This window comes from Chelmon rostratus, chromosome 4 (assembly GCF_017976325.1).
Source record: "Chelmon rostratus isolate fCheRos1 chromosome 4, fCheRos1.pri, whole genome shotgun sequence".
NCBI lineage: Eukaryota > Metazoa > Chordata > Actinopteri > Chaetodontiformes > Chaetodontidae > Chelmon > Chelmon rostratus.
The window spans coordinates 15,814,060-15,836,381 of NC_055661.1; the positions used below are offsets into that span (position 1 = coordinate 15,814,060).

At 41.9% G+C, this 22,322-nt stretch overlaps 3 protein-coding genes across 5 annotated transcripts; 1 reads left to right on the forward strand and 2 right to left on the reverse strand.

Annotated features, from left to right (window-relative positions):
- Positions 1-1,760: 1,760 nt before the first annotated feature.
- tmem44 (transmembrane protein 44) lies at positions 1,761-8,264 on the reverse strand. Of its 2 annotated transcripts, none has more exons than XM_041935987.1 (10): positions 8,186-8,264; positions 7,904-7,970; positions 7,529-7,822; positions 7,128-7,285; positions 6,685-6,771; positions 6,442-6,612; positions 5,633-5,782; positions 5,269-5,337; positions 5,020-5,157; positions 1,761-2,007 (listed from the first exon to the last, which is right to left on the reverse strand). In XM_041935987.1, exons 3-10 carry the CDS (start codon positions 7,677-7,679, stop codon positions 1,819-1,821), a joined length of 1,113 nt encoding a protein of 370 aa, XP_041791921.1. In that variant the 5' UTR covers positions 7,680-7,822; positions 7,904-7,970; positions 8,186-8,264; the 3' UTR covers positions 1,761-1,818. The 2 variants fall into 2 exon arrangements, with proteins under 2 accessions (XP_041791921.1, XP_041791920.1); XM_041935986.1 differs by lacking the exon at positions 8,186-8,264 and having other exon boundaries at positions 7,529-7,619; positions 7,696-7,822; positions 7,904-8,089.
- A 3,341-nt stretch (positions 8,265-11,605) lies between these two features.
- Positions 11,606-17,762, reverse strand: lsg1 (large 60S subunit nuclear export GTPase 1). Its single transcript, XM_041935600.1, has 14 exons — positions 17,550-17,762; positions 16,873-16,999; positions 16,610-16,730; positions 16,434-16,520; positions 16,201-16,287; positions 16,049-16,109; positions 15,691-15,867; positions 15,077-15,436; positions 14,687-14,788; positions 14,437-14,580; positions 13,896-14,019; positions 13,690-13,769; positions 12,801-12,971; positions 11,606-12,271 (listed from the first exon to the last, which is right to left on the reverse strand). The coding sequence occupies exons 1-14, from the start codon at positions 17,646-17,648 to the stop codon at positions 12,092-12,094; spliced, it is 1,920 nt and encodes a 639-aa protein (XP_041791534.1). The 5' UTR covers positions 17,649-17,762; the 3' UTR covers positions 11,606-12,091.
- A 1,306-nt stretch (positions 17,763-19,068) lies between these two features.
- fam43a (family with sequence similarity 43 member A) lies at positions 19,069-21,107 on the forward strand. 2 transcript variants are annotated; one of them, XM_041935744.1, is made up of 2 exons: positions 19,069-19,139; positions 19,256-21,107. In XM_041935744.1, the coding sequence occupies exon 2, from the start codon at positions 19,292-19,294 to the stop codon at positions 20,330-20,332; it is 1,041 nt and encodes a 346-aa protein (XP_041791678.1). In that variant the 5' UTR covers positions 19,069-19,139; positions 19,256-19,291; the 3' UTR covers positions 20,333-21,107. The 2 variants fall into 2 exon arrangements, with proteins under 2 accessions (XP_041791678.1, XP_041791679.1); XM_041935745.1 differs by having other exon boundaries at positions 19,072-19,139; positions 19,259-21,107.
- The last annotated feature ends 1,215 nt before the right edge of the window (positions 21,108-22,322 follow it).

The window sequence follows — 22,322 nt, forward strand, 5'->3', positions numbered from 1 at the left end:
GATTTTACATAACTCCTGAACAATTTAACTTCTCCCTCTTCCCCTTCTGGCCGGTATATGAGGTGAACAAAATGTCCTGCAGGCTCAAATCATCAAGCGTCTTCCATGTCCTCTGCAGTGGAGCGATCACTGACGTATGGGCCAAGAAAAACAGAAAGGCCCGTTCCCCACTGCTGCTTCAGATGTACTAATCCGTGCTCTTTATCACCTCTGCAAACAGAATTCCACCTTTTTATATGGGACACACAGTTTGTTTTCCTTTGGCCCAGTCTCAGAAGGGACAGAGATGAGGCCCAGAGATGGAGCAATGCTAGCTCAGCATTCATCATGACATCAGAGGGCATTAATGGAGTAAACACATCTTTTTTCCTTGTGTTAAACAAATAGTTTCATCAACCACAAGACGGTTCACAGCTGAAGTTCTCAGCTGGTTTACAACGACCAGACAGATAAACCTATTACAATAACAAAGTCCCCTATAAAGGTGAAGACATATTTTGCAATATGAGCTCCTGCGACTGTGTGTGATGTTTGATCTTATTCAGCATCTCAGATTTCAAGCCTCTTTACCAAGTCACACACATGGGATACATTCCTATCCATCAACAACATTAGATTGGCTTAAGCAGCAGGACACACTGAATGGCTTTTCATCTTGGGTTTATTAGTCCCATCTCAAAAGACAAAACAGTTGAAGAAATAAATATGTATGAAGGATTGACTCAGTTAAAGATGTAAAAAGTATTTCCACCACCAGTAGGACTGAACAATATTATCTCTAAATAGAGATGATCACAATATTAATAATGATTTTATGACATGCCAAATAATGCAAAATTGCACATAAAATAACACTGAAAGCAATTAATTTCTTTAGTGTTATGGAGACATGGGACCCAATTCTTCATTAGTGTGAAAAAAGAAAATTTCAGCTTGCACAATATTGTTCATTTAATCATTAATCATTACAGAAATAGGCAGAACAATAACATAAAGTCATCTTTTTACGATGTTGGTGATATTCCATAAACAATATTAAATCATCTTGTTTACAGGCTGAACAAGATGTTAAGTTTATTAATTTCTACTGCTGATACCAGAAATTGCTTAGTTCCACTTCATTAGTTGTTTCCCAGTGATTTGTCTCAGACAGACATCTCATTTGAGGAAATGTAACAGGGAGGAGCAAAATGTGCTTCATAATTTTTCCCTAATCTGTGTATTGTTCCGTTATCAGGTTCTAGGAAGTCCCTTCAGTTAAAAATGCCCTGGTGTGTTGCCCCAGCATAATCGTCTAAACCACGGAGCAAGCAGATGGACAGAGGTCAGAGGGATGATGGAGAGGACGGTGGAGCCCTGGCCTTCTAGTTTGGGGCTTATCTTCTCCACCGGGCTTTTTCCCAGTCCAGCCCTGATAACCCAGGTCGACTAACAAAATACAGGATATGACCCAATAACCTTGCAAGGCAGCAGGGGCGCAATATTGTTTTATTAGGGGAGGTCTTTTCTGTAAACCTTGGCTTGATGAATGCGGTCAGGAGTTTTAACAGTACCTGTAGTTGTTCTGTGCACTGACAAACAGCCATGTTACAGACAAACGGACTGCACCATCCAACATTACCCTCCAAAAGCTGCAGTTTTCACCATTTTACCAACACTGGTCAATTGGGGTGAAAAGGGAGAGATGCAGTATTATTAGACACATTATCTAAACTGTAAAACAGTGCAGTAAAACAACACAGATGCCAGGTCAGTGTTAACACATTTTTTATTCCCCCTCAAATGAACGCACCAGATGTGTATCACAACATTTCTTTTTCATTTTGCTGAGCTCGCTGAAGAGACACTCTCACCCTCTTCTGTACCAGACCGAGTATTCTGGGAGAGTCCAGACGTGGCATAGGTGCAGATGTTAAAGGGTTTGGGGTTTGTTGGCCACTCTTGTGGTGGAAACTGTTGTTTTGCTGTTGGTTCACTCCACTGGGCATTTGCCTCTTCAAAATCCCACTGAAAAATATCGAAGGTCAAGATATTATAATGGAGAATTACAGGAGGAATATAATATGTAATAGTCTATATTTCTGGAGCAAAGGAATGTTTGTTATTACTTTTCCCAAGACCCTGATCCTCATGTCGTTTAAGACTGGCTATTTGAAATGTTATCCTGAGAGGTTTAGACTTGTTCAGTCCTGGCCAGCAGTCATCACACAAGAGGCCATAAACATCTCCCAAAATAGCAGAGGGTAACACTGGCCCCCTATAGACAAGGCAACCCCTTTTGCACTACTTCCTAGGCAGACAGACCCAACCCTGTTCTGGTCTTTAATCAAAGATCCTTTACAGCAGAACAATTGGGCCACAAGGCAAATCTCAAACAATTCCACCCCTCACTGTACCCCTCACCTCCCCCCACCCCTCACCTCCACCTCAGTCTCACCCCAGCAGAGAACCGGCACTCAGCAGAAATGCGCAAGCAGCACACAGCACAATAGACGATTCAAGCTGCTGGCTGCAGTGAACTCTCACTGCTCAGTTTACACAGGCAGCACACTCCAAAATATTATGTGGTTTTATCATGATCAGCGATTATGGTTATGTCATGTAAAGCAGGCAAAATTCATGTATAAATATATCTAAAATTGTTCACCAGCACTATGATCTTTTCTTTTCTGTGTTCAGCTTGCTTTGAAACGTTTTACAGTTGGGTGACCTCTGGGTTTGATGTACTGGAAGAGTTTTGCAACCAAATACAAAGTGGCAGTTTTAAATGAGCAGTCTTAAAGTGATCTGGAGTTCTGTGTACTGGAGATTAAACATTAGACACCGTGGCAACTTGTATGGAAAGCATCCTTCCATTAAATCACCAAGTAAACAGCTTCTGTTAATTCTAACTAGCAAGTGGAAAAAGTGCCAGAGATGGAGGAATTTGTCTACCTGCTGTTGTCTTTGTTTGGAAGGGCTGCCGAATGGAGATTTGTCGAGCACTGAGCAGCAAAGATTAGCTGTTATTATCAGGAGTTTAGAGATTTGGTTTTACAGAATCGCAGACTAATCTGAGCTGCCCCCAAAACACTGAACATTTGGAAGCTTGTGTAGTGTTCGGGGCTCCACCGGCCAGTGAGAGTCGAGACTGAATGATTTGAAGAGGGGGAGTTTTCACACGACCAAATAAAGTTGTATGCTTAACCACATGCAGCATGAACACACAGCACATGTTTAATACTTTGTTAAAGCCTTCTGACTCCTCCAACACACACCGACTGTGCTCAGGGTGTTCACGTCATTTGCTTTTTCCTGTTTGGTGAGCAGTATCAAGCTGCAATTGTTTGTGCGCACACCATTTGCCTTTGTTTGTGATTAAATGACATCCTCCACAGCTTGGCGTTCTACGGCAGCACAGTAAGGGAGTTTTCCTTGTGGCTGTGAGCGTCAGGGCCTGAAAAGGAAAAAGCTTGTAATTTCATTCTCCCTGCAAAGTCAAACTGTTATTTTAAACGTGAAATGTCCTCTAAAACGAGAGTAGTCTTTGCTCTGTAGCCAATATTTAATTGTAGGCACAATTGTACGCTGCTGAGTGAAGCCACATTCCACTTCTACTTATAATTAAACCCTGCTTCTCACACTTCCATATACGTTTACCCACAACCCTGCATGAACACACAGGGGTCTCAGTCCTTCCAGAACATGCTGACTGTTTTCTTCTCACAAGATCCTCTGACAGCTGTCTGACTTACTTCCCTCAGAATCACATGTGAAAAGCACAAAACTATGTTTATAGTAACTCACTGTCCTTAGTGCTACTTCTTCTTATGGGTTACTCTGAGCACACTTAATCTCATCTAACCTTAGAGGCAGCCATACATGCAATACAGAGGTACAAGGCAAATTCCAAAACAGACAGGATAATCCTTTTTTGGCATGCACTCAACTGAAAACCATTCAAAATCAATATATTTAATGTTTTACCTCATCAGCTTCATTGATTTTTGTAAATATCTGCTTATTCTGAATTTGATGCAGCAACATGTTTCAAACAAGTTGGGACGGGAGCGACAAAAGACTGGGAAAGTTGTGGAACGCTTCAAAAACACCTGTTTGGAACATTCCACAGGTAAACAGGTTGACTGGTAGCAGGTGATAGTATCATGATTGGGTATGAATCATCCTCAAAAGGCCCAGCGTCACAAGTGAGGATGGAACGAGTTTCACTGCTTTGTGAACACATGATTGTATAAAGGATGGGCTAAGGAACGCTTTGTAAAACTGTTGTTGGAAAACACAGAGCATTGCTTCTGTTCTTATGTATGTTTTATACAGTGCCCCAACTTTTTAGGAATTTGGGTTGGATATATTTCTAGAGATACTTGTGGTAGGTTTGGCTCAAAGATGGACAGAAGAACAAATAGTCCTGTTTCAGCCATTTAAGTAGGGATGGTGATTCATTCAAACTAAAACTACATTGTAACTTAAACTAAAGTCTGTGGACATGTCCAAAACAATGATTTCAACTAAACTTAGTTAACCATTAAGGTACATAATCACATCTGGCTCTGTGAGACTGCAGGGTAACTCAGGCCAGCCCACACTCAGGGAAACACAGTAATATACTAAAAGCAACAAATCCCATCAGTTAGTCAAACATTCATCAGACACTATCCGCCTCGACTTTAACCCCTTCATGAACTTCAGTGCTGTGTTGTGTATGGGACAACCAGTTGCAAAGGCCAAAGGCAAAAAGGCAAGGACGAGCTGATGCAACACAGGTTAACAGCATTTCAACACATATTCATTCACTGCAGTGCTCTGCCTGCAGACCCATTGTGTCAACATGCCATCACCACCTAGTGGCACATTATGAGAAGTACACTTCACAGCTCACATTGAGTCTGATCAAAAACCTTTTCTTTCTCTGCAAAAAGGCAAAGCTATTATTGACAATATAGTAAAAGTTGTAGAATAAATGCCTTTGTAACAGTGTAAAGATTACTGAAATGATTTAACTGAAGTGGTCCAACCCACCTCCAGATCTGAACTCATGAGTGAAGAGTCATAGGATGTATCTGAGGAACAGAAACTGCCGACTCTGATCACTCGCACCTTCCCGTTAAGTAGCTGTGCCTCCACTTCCTCCCCGAACATCACCTCCTGATGGCATGTCTGAGAAAAATATAAATAAATAAAAGCCATACATATTCCACAGCAAGACGTCCACCGATTGATTTCAGATCAAGAGTGCACCGCTGTTGTTCGAACAGATTCCTCACTTACTTTTCTTACAGGTTGGACACTGACATCCATATAACGGCCCACCTCAGTCATCTTCTGGGCATTTTTTGTCTTCAAAGAAAAGGTGGAATAGCATAATGTTCAAACGAAGACATCAGTGAAAAAAAGCGTTATTTGCATTCATTTTATAGAAACCACTGAAATCTTGCAGAGGAAAATTACTTAATAAGAAGTTGCACGGTGACTAAAATTTCTACATTGTCAGTGTTAAACAAAGCAGTTAGTACTTTATATACTGAAGGAGACTCACTGAGATCTCGATCTCATTAACACGAAGAAATGCAAGCAGATAGATATAGCAAAAAATATGATTCCTTGAGTTTAAACATAGAGCAAGAGAACTTGCTTTTGTTTGTGCTGATGACTGAACTTGTTGTTTTCTCTGGCTCTTCGCGACAGCTTCATCCTCAGTGCAACCCAGAAGGTTCTCTGTGTCAGGAGAACATCTGGTAAGCTGCTGTCTGGTTCCTCTCTTACACCAATGGGTGACGAGAATCTGACGATGTTGGACTAAAGATCAACACCTGAATTAAAGTCTGTTCAATCCCCATGCGTTCAACGCATCATTTAAGTCTAAGTGTACTGCACGCTATTTCCCAGAAAACAAACATCTCGGTCAGAATTGAAATCTGTTTTTTTTTTTTAATTGTTGTTCTCTTTTTCTGTTCATTTGTGGGATCTATGGCCGGTGCTGCTTCTAGTTTGTTATCAATGGTATTTAATTCTACCATATTAGTGTTATTAAAAAATATTTTATAGTTTATATCAAGTTTCATGTCTGTCAGGACATAATTTGTCAAATTTCAACAAGGCATTTGTTGGTTACATGTTCGAAAAAAAAAGCTTCATTCCACAAAAATAATAATAATAAGAGTGTTGTATCAAACAATGTGATACTGTGAAACTAGTCTACTTGAAACGCTTGTCACAACATGAAAACTGTTGCAACCTTACTCCAGAGAATGTTTTTCAGGAAAAAGCTACCAGAGAAGAGTTTAAATCATGAAGAAGCTTTCATAGGTGGAATCAATACAGTGTTACAGATGCTACCAGGCACCATCTCCAGTTCTGCAGACAATGCCCTGGTGAAGGGCTTAAAGTCCTCAGCCTGAAGGAGTGAGTAAGATGTGGTCACACTGCACTATATAAGGATACAAGGAGGTCCAGGGTGACACAGCATATTGCTGACAGCAGCCACGGCATGACTCTTAGAAGGAACCCAAACTGAGTGTCGTAGAGGAGCATGGCAGCTGAATAGAGGACACCAGCCAGTGAGCACAGCAGTCCAGACAACATGCAGGCCCGGGTCAACATCTGTCCCCTGTACTGAAGGACAAAATTAAAAGCTATAAGAAGCCATTATGACACCCAAACACTCACGTACTGTTTGTCACTTACTGCTCCGCGGAGTGCAGGGAACCTGGAGGTAAAGGCCATGACAAACGACAGTAGGCCGAGTATGTAACCCAGGATTTCAGTGTTGTCCTGTTAAAAGTTCACAGTTTTAAGCCTGTTATAGTCAGATACAGTCAAGTCAGATACAATACAAAGTAAGAACATTCAGTATAAACAGATGGGACCGAAAAACTTGAATATCAACCCACTCTGCAGGTATTGATTTAAATATATAAAGAGCACAGGTCAATATTGTTCAGTATGAGCAAAGTATTGATGATTCAAATTGAACACACTGGCAGATTATTTCAGTAAACCTATCAATACCCACAAAATATAAATGTATTGATCTATGGACCCCACTCAGTTGTATCATTACAACTACAACTCCAAAAGCAGATTGGGAGCCAAAACTACAACTAGCCACAGCAGTGGTGTGTGCTTACACGGAGGGTGACGTGCAGCAGTCTCCTCCCGCTGAGAGGCCTGTCTGCTGGGTGGCGGGTGACCCTGGAATTCAGAAAACCTCCCGCGACCACCATCAGTACACACACTGCAAGGAAGTGCTGCCTCCTTCGCCTCCTCATCATCCTCCCCCTCCTCTCTGAGGAACACACACACACACACACACACACACACACACACACACACATACAGATTTTTGCATTTGGAAGCAGTTGGAACACATCCCCTGCTCATTTGTGTGGTTATCTGAGGAGTGTCCCTGATACGCCTCCTAACTGTTTTGCCTGTTGAGTGCCATCACTAAAACACCTGTGCTTACCTTTACCTTGTCTGAGAATGATGTGCTTTGCATTATTAAGATACGGCATCTTTCTAAACTTACCTGCCTTTGAGTTCCAGCACAGGAGCACAGGGAAGCAGGAAGATATGAAATGAACAGCATCCACAGCAGCAGCAACAGCACCCATGAAAATCTGCAGAGGAGGGCGCAGAAATAAGTTACTGCTGGCTGCTGAAAAGATGAAAAGCTCCATGATTGAAGTGAATCACCTGAATATGTAGCTGTCTGGACAGAACGGCTCCAACGGTGCTGCACATGTTACCGAGGAGGCTGTACAACAAAGTCAGGGCTTCTCCCGGATTCTCTCTCAGACATCCGCACCTCTGACCCACGAGCCTTGAACAGTTAACAAGGGTTTAGCGCCAGAACCTTTTCAGTAAATCACTGGATCAAATGCTGGGATCCAAAACCACTTACAGAAAGCATGAGATCAGTAAAAGCAGCGCGGAGAGAGTGCTGAGACCGATGGAGGCGCAAAGTTTGCCTGCGTCGCGGGAGGAACAGGTAGAAACTGAATCCACGCAAAATTCCACCAGACTGGAGAGAAAAGAGTTGGGATTTTCTCTCCCCGCCATATTAACCGCACATGTGTCTGCATTTACAGACGAGAAACGAACCCTTGCAGCCGACGCGCGAACCCACGCGTCAAACGCTCAGCAGTGCTCTGCAAGGGCGTGCACACTTCAGGGAGGAGCTCACCTGTGATGGGCTACACCTGAGGAAATGCTGCATGCTGTGGGAAATAATAAATGGAAGTAACAAATGCACGGACTATTTTTTCTGCATCGTTTGAGACAGGAAGTGCCTGATTTTTGCAACGTTACATTGGTTAAAAAAAAAAAGGAAGTCCTTCACATTTGTTTTATGTAGGAGTTAACGGACATATCCTGAACAAAGATAACTCCCAGATTCTTTACAATGGTGCTGGAGGCAAGTGCAATGCCATCCATAGTTGGGATAACTTCAGATCAGTTTTCGAAGGTGCCTATGGCCAAATACTATAACTTCAGTTTTGTCCAAATTTAGAAGCAAAAAGTTGCAGGTCATCCAGGTCTTTATGTCCTCAAGACACACTTGGAGTTTAGTTAACTGATTGGTTTCTTCTGGCTTCATTGGTAAATATAGCTGGGTATCATCTGCACAGCAATGAAAATTTATGGAATGTTTCCTGATAATGTTTCCTAAAGGAAGAACATATTGGGTGACTAGAAGCACAAGCACAGAACCCTGCAGAACTCCGTGACTGGCTTTAGCGTGCATAGAGGAATCATCATTAACTCGTACAAATTGAAATCAATCTGAAAAGTAGGATTTAAACCAATGCAAATGAACTGTTCCAGTCTCTGTAATAGGATACCATCTTCAACAATGTTGAATGCAGCACTAAGATCTAACAAGACTATCAGAGAGACAAGTGCTTTGTCTGATGCATTTAGAATGTCATTTGGGACTTTAACCATTGCTGTCTCTGTGCTATGATGCACTCTAGATCCTGACTGGAAATCCTCAAATAAACTATTATTATGTAGAACGTCACACAACTGATTAGCAACTGCTTTCTCAAAGATTTTACAGAGAAATGGGAGGTTAGATACAGGCCAATAGTTGGCTAGAACGCATGGATAAAGAATAGGCTTTTTAAGAAGAGCTTTATTACAGCCACTTTAAAGGACTATGGTATATAGCTTGTTTATTAAGACAGACTGATCATATCTAATAAAGAAGAGCCAGTTAAGGGTAAAAGTGAAGGTTGACAGGATAAAACTGCACTAAACTATTACAGGTTTCATAGCTATTTCTGTGGTTTCAGTGTCAATAAATCAGTACCTACTGAGGGCAGGAGGTCATGAATTTTGTCTCTAAAAGTAAAAATGGTATCATTAAAGAAGCTCATGTAGTCATTACTACTGAGAGCTAAAGGAAAAGATGGTTAATTGCAGTTATGGCTGTTTGTCAGCCTGTTTGCTGATGCTGATAGGAGCTACACAACGATGGGCGCCTGGCTAACGACACCGGATGAGTTCCATGGTGCGTGGCCGTGTGTCGAATTCACTAAGCCTCACCTCCATTGCAAAGAAACTACACTGTACTACACACTACACAGATATAGACTTATGAGAACTTGAGCAGAACTAATAATAATAGTGGGAAACAACTGCTGTAACAAAAGACAGAGCAATTTTAAGTTGGACAAGCAAGAGCAGCAGAAGCCCACCGCTATGAAAGCAACAACCGGAAACAGGAAATCTGCTTCAGACGTTGTCGTCTGTCCAGTCCAGTCGTCCTTAGAAAAGCAAAATAGCAAAATATCAATTTCCTCCCTTTCACATTGTCCCCGCAGTCTAATATATATTATTAACGTTGTCCTCCACCCACCCTATTTTCCAAAACTGTGTCATTATTCCTTGTCGGTCAGGTATACATTTTCTGCATGATATAAGTATATGCTCAACTGTCTCCGCCTCATGACCCTGATCGCAAAGGCCTGTTGAGACGATTTGCTTCCCTCAGCACGTCAATAAAAAAATGTAATTGCCATCTGTATCTGTACTCAACATTGTGCTGAATCTAATGTTGTCACATATCAGATTTTCTGAGGATGTTTCCCTGATACATATCAGTCATGATATCTGTCATGCGCTTTTCTGTGTGCACTGTTGTAGAACTTGAAGGTGACCTGGTACACACACACACACACGTTGGTTAAATATGGGCCTGATCCATGCTCACCCACCACGTTCATCTGAAAGAACAATGAAATCTGGCAGGAATAAACTTGTGGAGATTTAATATTATGCTTTAATAAACAGGGAAATCTGATAAAATCAACAGTTATGATCAAAATGAAATAGAATACATTTTGATTGCCTCTGTCAGGCCATACTGAGTCATACTGAAATGTATGACAAGATCTCAATTTAATATCGTTTAAAAAGACACAACATGTCCATTTTACAGTTGACAAAACTCTCGTTTCCTTGATGTGTTTTCACGTTTGATTATGTTGTACTATCAAGAACACGGAAAAAATTATATCAGATTTCCTGTCACCACTGTTGCTGTTCTAGTTGCAATTGCGCGCCCTAGCTACAAGCTTTATCAAGAAGGAAATTTTAAGCCTACTCTTAAATGTAGAGAGGGTGTCTGCCTCCCGGACAAAGACTAGAAGATGGTTCCACAGCTTGATAGCTAAAGGCTTTTGCTCCCATTCTGCTTTTGGAGACTTTAAGATCCAGATGTAAGCCTCCATTCTGGGAACGCAGTGTTCTAGTGGGGTAATAGGCTACTATGAGCTCTTTAAGATAAGATGCTGTCTGATCAATTTAGGGCTTTGTATGTAAGAGGGATTTGAAATTCTATTCTGGATTTTACAGGGAGCCAGTGCAGAGCGGCTAATATCTGAGAATTATGATCTCTTTTCCTGGTTTTTATCACAACACATGCTGCAGCCTTCTGGATCAGCTGGAGAGTATTTCGCAATGAATACATACATCAATTCTTGCACAGTTAAAACAAAGGTCCTGTTTTAACATCTGTTTAGAGATCAATCTGTCACACTTGCATCCAATGTTCAGACGCGCGGCGCAGCACACCTACGATGAGCTGTGTCTAACTTCAGGTGCTGAAGCCTCGAAGGGATGAGGCCTTCAGGGGTGGTGCTGATGATGGAGGGATGCTCTGTTGTAGTGTTCACATGTCGTGGATGAGAGAGAGAGAGAGAGACTCCTTGCTCTCGGGTCTTTAGAGGGGAGCTTGCAGTTAGTGGTTACTTACGTCGGTGGGGGTGGGTTCTATGGACATCCACTGATTTATTGTGGCCTTTTAAATACTTGACCCCAGTTCTTTCTTTTGACAGGAAGCTGTGGTGAAGTGTCAGCTACTTCATTAAATGCTGAGGTTAAAATACTGATTAATGTATGTTTTTATACTCCTAGAACTCTGCAGCAAATCGAACTTTTAAAGAAATGAACCCCTACATGAATGCATATCTCCTCGTAGATTCATAATTATTTGATGTGATTTAAATTTTCGAAACGTTTGCAAATACACAAACATAGAAATCTGCCATTGCACTGTGGATAATAAACCAATGGAGATGGAGTAAAAAAGTGAAATATCAACATGAAAACAATCAATTTATTTCATAATCTTAGTTACAATAATCACAGCTGTATATGGATACAAGCAGTATCCAACATTCAGCCATGTATTTGGTAAAGATAGTCCTTTGTGTTTTTTGAAACAGCTTCAAAATAGAAATTGAAAATGTCCTTTTAAATGTCTTATAAAATTCATACCCTCTGGACGTCGAGTCCGTTTCCGATCACTGTGGTGAGACCTGGTGTACAACTGGTGATCCAGTTGATGGAATGCATTACACCATTATGGTCTAAACAGAGCAGTGCAGGACAGATTATGCACCTCATTTGTTAATATGAAGACAGCCTGATGGCTCCACACTCAAGGGGATTAAGGGGCCTGAATCTACCTACAGATACTGCTCAGCATTAAATCCTTTGGAATCACATGTGAACCGTACGTCAGGGTTTTTTCATTTCTGCTGAAATGATCTGTGATTAAAAGTGCTTTGATTTTCAATCATCCTCAGGCATCCAGATGTTTGTTAAGACGCCGCACTTTCTCCTTCTTGTTCCTGTTGCCGTGTTTTTTCCAGGGTTTTCCCTCCACCACCTCTGATCCAGCTTTTCCCGGGCCGACGGGTCCACTGCCTGGTTTGTAGCCCATGACGGACTGAACCCCCTTGGAGAATGCCCGCACATTTTCCTGAAGACAGAGAGCCCATCAACACTCACATTATTTCACAATAAACCACCACATTTTGGATTTTCTGACAACTATTCAGCCATTTGCTACTACAGTTGGGACTGGTTGGGACTGGCTTTACAAAGTGTTCCTGAGTCCATGTAGTAATATCCTTTATACAACCATGTTTCACAAAGTGGTGAACCTCGCTCCATCCTCGCTTGTGAATGACTGAGTCTTTTCAGGATACTATCACTTGTTACCAATCAACCTGTTAACCTGTGGAATGATCCAAACAGGTGTTTTTGGAGCGTTCCACAACTTTCTCAGACTTTTGTTGCTCCGGTCCCATCTTGTTTGAAACATGTTGCTGGCATCACATTCAGAATAAGCAGATATTTACAGAAATCAATGAAGCTGGCAGGTAAAACAATAAGTATATTGTCTTTATACTGTTTTCCACTGAGTATATGTCAAAAAAGTTTAGCACACAGCGTCTCAACCTTTTTGGAAACGTGGCTGTTATAAGAACAGTGTAGGTGTATCATACCTGGTGGAAGAAGTTCTTGTCGACCACATTTTCAATTCTCTTGATTTTCTGTTTGTTTGTTGCTGCAGAGAGGTCACAGCAGTCTGAGTCTCTATTCAGGAACTTTTTGTGCTGCGGCTGGAAGTCTTCAGCATTAATATGTGGAGGAGGATGGCAGTACAGAAGCTTGCCCTGTAAGGAGCCAACATCATTAGTGTGTGGTGAGTGTGTTAGGGAGAGGATGTTCTCTTTAGGATGCATTTAATTTAAGTTAACATATGGATGGTATAGCAACAACTGGCCAAATAAATACTTGGTCAACGATTGTTTAATACAAAACAATTGGCCAAAGGTCCCAACTGTCCTTTTCAATATAAAACCGAAGAACAGCAGATTAACAATTATTGTAGTTAATGCTGCAGGTGAATTTATACGCACAGTATATATAATTTCTGCCACTAGGGGTCTCTCAGTCAAAACAATAAGTTGTGAGGTAGCATGGGATCATGAGAGTTGTTGTCTTCATTGGTAAACAACCCCCATTACAAAGGAAAATGTATAATTGTGCTCCATCACAAGTGAGCAACACAAACATTTGTAAACAGTGACTTTCTTCCTCCCTCAGACACTGATGCATTATCTGGTGTTTCCAGTGTTTCCCCAGAAGTTATAACACTTACTGGGGGGAAAGGGCATATGACATAATTGACAGGCAAACAAAAGACAGGTTACCTTGAAAAAAAATCATGGATTACTCTTGGTTTGAACATTGTTAGGACACAACTTGACAAAATATGCAACATATGTGTAGTTGTTTTTAGACATTTTGAGGCAGAAATGTTACATATTACACCTTGAACAGACTTGTGGCAACTAGTAGATTAAAATAACTTATTTTGTTTGCACTCACGTTGACATAATCCTTCAGGATGTACCGAGCTGATCTGGATTGATCAGGCTGGCCATGAGACGTCATAAAGCCTCTCATGTCTAAAACAAAGGGAGACACAATAATAAACACTGTACGGCTCCCATCTAAATGCACAGGCACAATACACAGTTCTTTAAAACGCAACTATTCTTTGTAGAAACACTCTTATTGTCAGGTAGTCTCACATCCATAAGCCATCAGCATCTCCTCAGAGGTGGGGTGCCTGTCTGGGTCTTCGTCTTCTCGGGGTCGGATGATGTTGATGCCGTAGGTGCCTTCTAACACATGCCGAGGGATCGTCTGACATATGTAAAGAATCTGTTAAGGACTGAACTAAAATCAGGATCGAGGAAAAGTCTTAAAGCTGGAGGTGCTGTCAGCCTCATGATGCTCAAATTCAAGATTCTCGGGAATGTATTTTTTGTCAGAAGAACATTACTTGTGTGTAATTTAATGTGTACTTTTAAGGATTAGGTCCACATTTCCCATAAACCCCCTTGGTTCCAGCTATGGAAGATTTCTGGTTCTGCAACTCCTGTTGAAGAAGATACTGCTAATGTCTTTTCCACAGGCCTTTAACTTCCTACATCCCACTGTAAGAAATTCTACTTTCACCTTCTCAAAAAACATGTCATCATGACTTTGTAATGTCACACCCCTTCACATAGCACCTTAAGCTGCTGCTGGATTCTGCATGTGCTGTGACAAAAAGCAAACAAAGGATATCAGGGAGACTGCAGGTACGTGATCTCTCATCTGATCTATGGGCAGAATCCCAGAGCAGATCATCTCAGCTTTGGTGGAAACAAAGGAGGGCATGACCAGACCCGGACAGTCACAGAGGCACATGCCTGGCTCCACATACAGAGTCTGTGATGCATGTGAAGAAAAGACAACAAAAAGCATCACATCCTTAGGGTTTCTGCTGATGGTACAAATGACTTCATATTGAAAGGTTAAAAGAGTAACGCTGTACCTGAAAGTGCTTAGTGTGTCCAGGAGTGGCTGAAACAGACACCTTCTTGTTCCTCAGAATAGTGTTGATGGTGGAACTCTTTCCCACATTAGGATACCCAACCTGTTGAGTTTACAGGCGATAAAAAATGGAATTGCTTTACAATCAACCAAAACACTTGATAGCCCCACTTAAGTCATGTGTTTTCTAGCATTGTAACTTTCAAGACATTTGAAAATAGGAAGCAGAGTTCATTTTCATGCAAAATTCAAATGCAAAAAAACTCCCTGGACAAGCATGCAATGAATTACAATGTTCTTACTCTGCACAGTGTATGCCAAATGCATCTGAGCAAGTAAATCACAAAATTCTTTTTTGTGATAGATTACATAGTGGTAACTTTCAACCCACCAGTCCCACTGTCAGCTGCCCATCTTTACACCTGGGCCCGTTGTGAACAGCCTTGAACATGTCCAGCAGCTCATCCTTGTGTAGTAGACGGCTAGAGTTGTGGAAGGAGGAATCACTGGATGAACCAGCAATCCCTTCCTCTTCTTCGCCCTCATCTTCTGAGCAAGAGTACCATTCTTCCTCTTCTACATGTATCTTTTTCTGATGGTCTTCCTCTGCACCGCTCTCCTCATCCTCCTCCCCTTCTGCTTTCACCTCCTCCTCTCCCTCTGCCCCCTTTTGGGCCAAGACTTCATTGTCTGGCTGCCCTTCCTCTTCTGGGTCACTCTCGTCACACTCTGGATCGTCCACTTCCATGCCCTGTGTGAAGAAAGGTGTTACACTTCGATGCTTCGTTTAAAGGCAGCAGCGAGTCTAAATATAGTGAAGACTGTTCACAAGCATTTCACCAAAATAATCATAAATTACAAACTGATAATACCCAAATACCCACCATGGGGCAATCTGGATCTAGGTGGTTCCCAGGAAATGTTAATAATGTACTAACACATCCAATATATTAAAGTTCACAGGTGACATTCAGAGTACAAGTCCTCAAAGTGCCACCTCCTCACCTTATCCTCTGCATCCAGTCTGTTGCTCTCGGCCAGGGCAGACCAGAAAACTGCCCTGAGCCCTTCTTTCTGGAAGTGCCTGGCCCAGGCTCGCCGCTGCTCCCGGGTCAGCAGGTCTGCCTTATTCACCAACAGCATGTTCACCTTATGCTCTGACACTTCCTTTACGTACGACTCCTGGCAGCACACAAGAGAAAAATCGCACAGAATTATCTATACAATACAGTATCTCTCCTGGTTTTAGACAGTTTCATTAATTTTTTTTTTTAAGTTTGATTATTTTACTTTAAAATTAGCTAAAGTAAGTACAAATGTTAGAGAAAAGGAAACAAAATCATAACTCTGCCTATGTACTTACCAAGTCAGGACACCTGAACAGCAAAGGATTTCTGGCATCAACAATTTGAACGATGACATCACTACGGAAAAACATGAAAACAGTTTTGCCTTAAGCATTACATAAGGAGGACATGGTATGAGCTGACAGCTTTGTACAGCTTCGGTTTTTACCTCCTCTCGATCACTCTCCACAGTTGTCTCCAGAACTCCAGGTTCCTCTCAAATGGGGTGAGAATCAACTTCTGTTCTTCCTCTAGCCTTTAGAGGTAATGCTTGCAGTTAGATTGGCAACATCGATAAACCTACACTGATTTAACCACATATTACAAATGCTGTTCTTGATTTTGCACAATGCACGTGCCACAATGACACAAACGTGACTGAGTTTACAGAATATAACATACTGTGCAAGGTCTCGTCTCCACACCAAGAAACTGTCTTTCTCTGCTTGCTGAAGTGCATCTGGACTGGTGCTTTCATCCCAGTGGGGGCTTAAAATTGAGAGAGAAGTCACAAAAATTAAAACTGTAAACACAAAGTACAGCAAATTCATAAAACTAACTAGATCTGTTCTACTTACCGTCGAGGAATTCTGAGGAAATGCTTGTTGTCTTCATGCAGCTTCACCAGCCTGGTTCTCTCTTCAGCCGTTATTAAGCCTGCTCTAGCTTCCGCTGGCACAAACCTGATGTTGAGTTTCTCTAAGACAACAAAGCATGAAACAGTCAGAGAGAGCAGTGTAATCAAATCTCAAGTAAAAAACATTGACAATTTATGGCCACAACATGCATGTAAAACATGAAATTCAAGCAGTAAACACAAGTTAAGTGAGGTATTACTTACCTGCAACAAACTCTGTTCCTGCCAATTCAGCAGTGGCCAGAAAATCATCCATGGAACTCTGTTCTGTCACTGACTGAAGGTTCAGCCGTCCCCAGTCATAGCCATCATTCAGCTCACTGGTGTGGAGCTGAAAATATAAAACATGACTCAAACAAGGCCTATATCAATAATAGACTATACAGAAAAAATGTGCATCTAAAATACAAACTGACTGCCATGAGGACATACAATAACTCTGATGGTAGTTAGTTTTCCCATAATTGTCTGAGATGAAAATATACCGTGGGTAATAGTAGCAGGGCTCATGAACCAGTCCTAATAATCTTGAGACTGCACGGCAAAAGCAATGCTCCTGTATAATTTACCTCGATGCCGAATTTTCCACAGTGATCTCTTTATTGGGAACAGTTATTAATTTATTTACGTCGCGTTTCCGATACGCAAAGAAGCGATAAAATCACATTTTCTTAACGGAGTTTGGCGCAAGCAACAAATCATACTCAGAACTACTGACAGTGTGTAATACTGACATCTGTGTAGCGAGGGAGTTGAGAAGAAGATCGAACAGGGCCAAGAGTGACCTTGAACTTGATAATATATCAGGAACAGTCAGTTAAATATCTTATATTCTAAGTATAAGGATGTTTAATATAAGCTACTTGTTAGCTATGTCTTACCCATGAGTCGCCCCTCTTGTTTCCTCGGCCTGCCTGGAGTCTCTCTTTTATCAGAGCTCTGCCCAGTCCGCCTCCTCCGCCTGCCTTCTTCTTACCCATACTAAGTTCTGATGTTGTCACTTCACACAAACCACTGTAATATAATATATCGAAAAGGTTTTAAAAACGATAAATGTCACTAGGTGTTGTGACCCATGTGCACTACGTTGTTGCCGTAAGAACCGGAAGTGGGACAAACCAATGGAGTTTCATATCCTGATGAATCGATCTAAAATATTTGGAGATATTCAATAATATATTTGATTTAAATAGTTACGATACAATATCATATTGGAATAGTTAATTACATTACAAAACTCGAGTTAATGCTTACTTTATTGTAAGAAGTGAGAACAGTTTATAGTGACACAGTTATGGTATGGTCGACTTTTCTGTCCAGCTATCAAAAATGATCTGAAGAAAATGGAACAGTACCAACATTAGTTCCTCGTGCCAGCATATAGTCCGCTTGACTAGCAAATAAATATGAATCGAGTCTTCATACATATAGTTCTAAAATATACAAAAAATCACCAATCAAAACTTAGAATGTAATGAATGAATCTAGAATGACATGAACAACAACAAGTAACTCTTTGTCAACCGACACATAAACACAACAAACGCACTTCTGATGTGAACCAAAAGATGGCAGCACAAAGCAACGGTATTTTATATCAGGATGGCTCTCCTATCTTACATCCACATATTCAAACATGACTAAGGGACAGTAAATATTTACCTACTTTATATTGAATTTCTAGATTTCTCAATTTCATGTAAGGCAAGTCTGCTTCCTTCCAACCAATTTATGTTTTTATTATTAAAATTGCAAGTGCGATGCAAATCATTATAATGATTATATGATGATTGTGTTGGTTTCAACTCAGAAGTAGAAACACACTTCAAATTCCAGGTTCATTTTTCAAATAAATAAATCAAATGTAAAATAACTTATTTAAGTATAACTTGGAAAAAAAACGTAAGAGACAATGGCAACACATTACAAACAAACCTTCTTGAATCTTGAATCTTGAAACAAACCTTAATTTTGGTGGAGTGGAAATGTGGTAGCCTAATCATGGGGATACTAAAGACATTAGAATTACACGGACTACTACAAATTATATACATATCATGAATATGATATCACAATATACATAAAATATGCATATAAATAGAACAAGGTTATGCTGCTAAATGTTATAGTGTAATTGTTGCATTCAACTAATAAATGAATATTATCATTTACATATTATTAGTTATGCCATACTTTCAAATTATTGATATTAACTCTATACAAAATTATGCTGCAGCCATTTGGCAATGGCAGGCAAACGTGAGAGTTTGTATCAATGAACAGTCGACACAAACCACTACAGATCTCTTCTTATTTGGTTCAGTCCCCCCTACAGTCACACTCAAATGGTTTCTCCCTGCATATAAACAGTGACGCTCGTCTCGTTACAGTAGACCTTATTCTGCCCTACATTCGGAAGAGACCGGGGACACCACAATGGACCAGAGGACTTTAGGGGATGAACAGATGAAGTACGTTATCTTTGCGTTCAGTTCTCATAGAGTAGCTCATAAATGACCTGCCAGGGCAATAAACACTTCTAGTACTTAGTAGTAATACAACGTTTATTTTTTTCTTTCTCTCTCAGTAGACTTTGTTGCTGTTGACTGGAAACAGCAAGAAAATGCTGCCTTGGAAGAAGAATAAGTTCGACCTGATAGAGGAAGACAAGCAGTCCAAGCAGAAGGGCTATGCGGTGAGCCTCAACTACTCTGCGCTCACCTCCTTCGCCAAGTCCTGCCCAGAGAGCGCACTCAACAGGGTGGGCAGCATGTTCAAGTCCAAGAGGAAAAAGGTGAAGATCACCAGCGAGGACCCCACATACACGGTGCTCTACCTGGGAAATGCCACCACCATCCAGTCCAAAGGGGACGGCTGCACGGACGTGGCGGTGAGCAAGATCTGGGGCAAAAGCGAAATGGGCAAGAACGGCACCAAGATGAGGCTGACCATCAGCTCGCAGGGCATCCGGATGGTCCATGTGGACGACAAGGCCAGGAGGCCGGGACACTTGTACCTGCTGCACCGGATAACCTACTGCGTCGCGGACCCGAGGCTACCCAAGATTTTCGCCTGGATTTACAGGCACGAAATGAAGCACAAGGCCGTGATGCTGCGCTGTCACGCAGTGCTGGTGTCCAAGCCGGAGAAGGCAAAGGCCATGGCGCTGCTGCTGTACCAGACCTCGGCCACGGCCTTGGCTGAGTTCAAAAGACTGAAGCGGAGGGACGATGCCAGGCACCAGCAGCAGCAGCTCATAGGGGAACAAACCATACCGTTGGTCCCCCTCAGGAAGCTTCTGAACGGACAGTGTTACTACAAACCCCCGGTGGAGCGCAGCCGGAGCGCGCCCAAGCTGGGCTCAATCACAGAGGACTTGGTCGGGGAGGAGGAGGAGGAGAAAGCGATGCACTTTGAGTGTGAGGACATTTTGGACACGGACGATGATTGTGTTGCCAACGGTAAACCGGAGTTGACTCAGATTATTAATGACTTGGGAGAGATGAGCATAGGAAACGACGTGCAGACACTGAAAGCTGATCTCAGGGTCACCAGACTCCTCTCAGGGGAGAGCACGGGGAGTGAGTCCTCCATAGAGAGCAACCAGGACCCCCCTCCGCTCACTAATGGCTTTGAGGAGGTAAAGGTGCAGGAAATTGCCTGAATAATTTTAGGTATTTCTGGGCACCTCTGACGCATTGTTTTGTTGTCTCCACAAGAAACATTTCCTCTGTCGTCAACCTTGTTGTTGGAGATTGTTTGTCTAACCTGTGCCTCCACGACTGATTGAGATGATCCAGAGTGGATCCTCTGAAGTTCTGGGACGGTTGCCGCACATGAACGCAAAATTAGGCTCCTGAATGATATTTTACGATCGCATAAACACAGAAAGCGCATAGGAAAAACAAGTGCATGCCCATTTGATAGGCGACTGGTTGAACCGACGAAATCCCAGTGCGCCTTAGGACGCACGGCATTAATTCCATCTCTTTTATTTAAGAGGATTTTGTTGTAGCCTCTGGCTTGTTTACCTTAAGTTTCTGTCCTCTCTCGAAAGTGGCATTTTTCTGTTGAAAATCAAGATCCAAAAAAAGCATTGCGTTTTTAAAGCACGTTATTTTCCCCTGTAAGTGGTTCAGTCGGTGTAAACAGGCACCCTTAATTTTCCTGTCAGGGCGCTTTTGTAACAGCCTGTTCATTTATTTTATTTTGCACTGTTGTACTCAAGTATTATGTTGACTACATGTACATAATGTTTGTCGGTATGTTGTCTGAAACATAAATGTCATATCTTTGCTGTGCAAAAGAAAAAAAAACACTGTTATGTATTAAGATGTAAAGTAAGATGTTTTAAGTATAAATCTGGTATTTTTTAAAGAATAAAAAATGTGGTTTGTTATGTGAACCTCATAGAATTATCAATAAAAAAAGAAAATGATATAAAGTTGTTGAAGTTTATGTGTGTGTTTGTGCTGGAAAACAAGGCTGTGCTTTCCTTTAGTGCTCTTTAATATGAGCGAGGATTTACCTTGAGAGTCCTAAATTTAGGTCAGATTTGCAGCACAGCCTTACAGTCACACAGAGACGGGAAACACAGAAAGACATGTCTCACCTCATATAGTCCACCAGAGTATCTGTATGGCCTTTTCTGGATCGTTCTTCTTTTTGGTGGGATTGCTTTCAGGGAACAGGCTGTCGAGGTTATTGAGCTTAGGTACTGAGGGCCCATTCATTCTGACTGGCCTCAGGGAAGCTAGGCCACACAGGAGGACAACACCACAAGCACATGCAGTTAGAACATCACATGGGTCCTATAATGACAAGGCAGCAGAAGCACCCAAAGCCTTTTAACACCAGGGCTGTTCTTTATTTGCTATTAAGTCTGTCCGCCTTTGCTGAGACACTTCAAACTGTAATATTGTGTGTTCCATGTGTCAACAGATACATTTCATTCACATTTGCAATCACTGAAATCAGAATAGTTGCATTAATAGTGTTATGCAGTCCAAAATATCAGTTAATAAACAGAAATGACGCAGCTGCAAGACTAGATTACTTCCCTCTCTTAAATGCCAGTGCATTTGCACAGTAATATCTGACACCCAGAGACAGAATCACCTCCAATGACAGCACATGTGACCTGCGGCCAGAGATGGATGTGACTTAGCAGCAGTGACACCACTTCTCTTGCTGCTCTAAATGTGGAAGGCCTGTCACTGTCACTTCCTTTCCATGCGCAGCAACAGGCCCACGCACATGCCGCACAGTTCTCGCCAGTCATTTGGGTGAGACAGATGTAACATTATCGACTGGAACGCACACGTACTGATGTATTGATGTACGTAAGCCATTAGTGCTGTGCGTCTGTCTGCCGGGGCCGCACCCCGGAGCCCACACAGCGTGCAGGGATGCTGCTCCAGAGCCAGGCGTATTCTCACTAACACCAGCAGCACAGATGCTGCACACTAACACGGCTGAATAAGACATGCAGGAGGGAGAAAACAGGTCTGCTGCTGACCAGAGGAGGTGGATGTGGGGATTGTTATCTGGATAGGCAGTGTCTCACCAGCTGGCACAATCCCATTGGCCATGCTGCGGTATTCAATGAAAACAAAAGCACTCCCACCATGGATTTAAACATCCAGAGACACAGG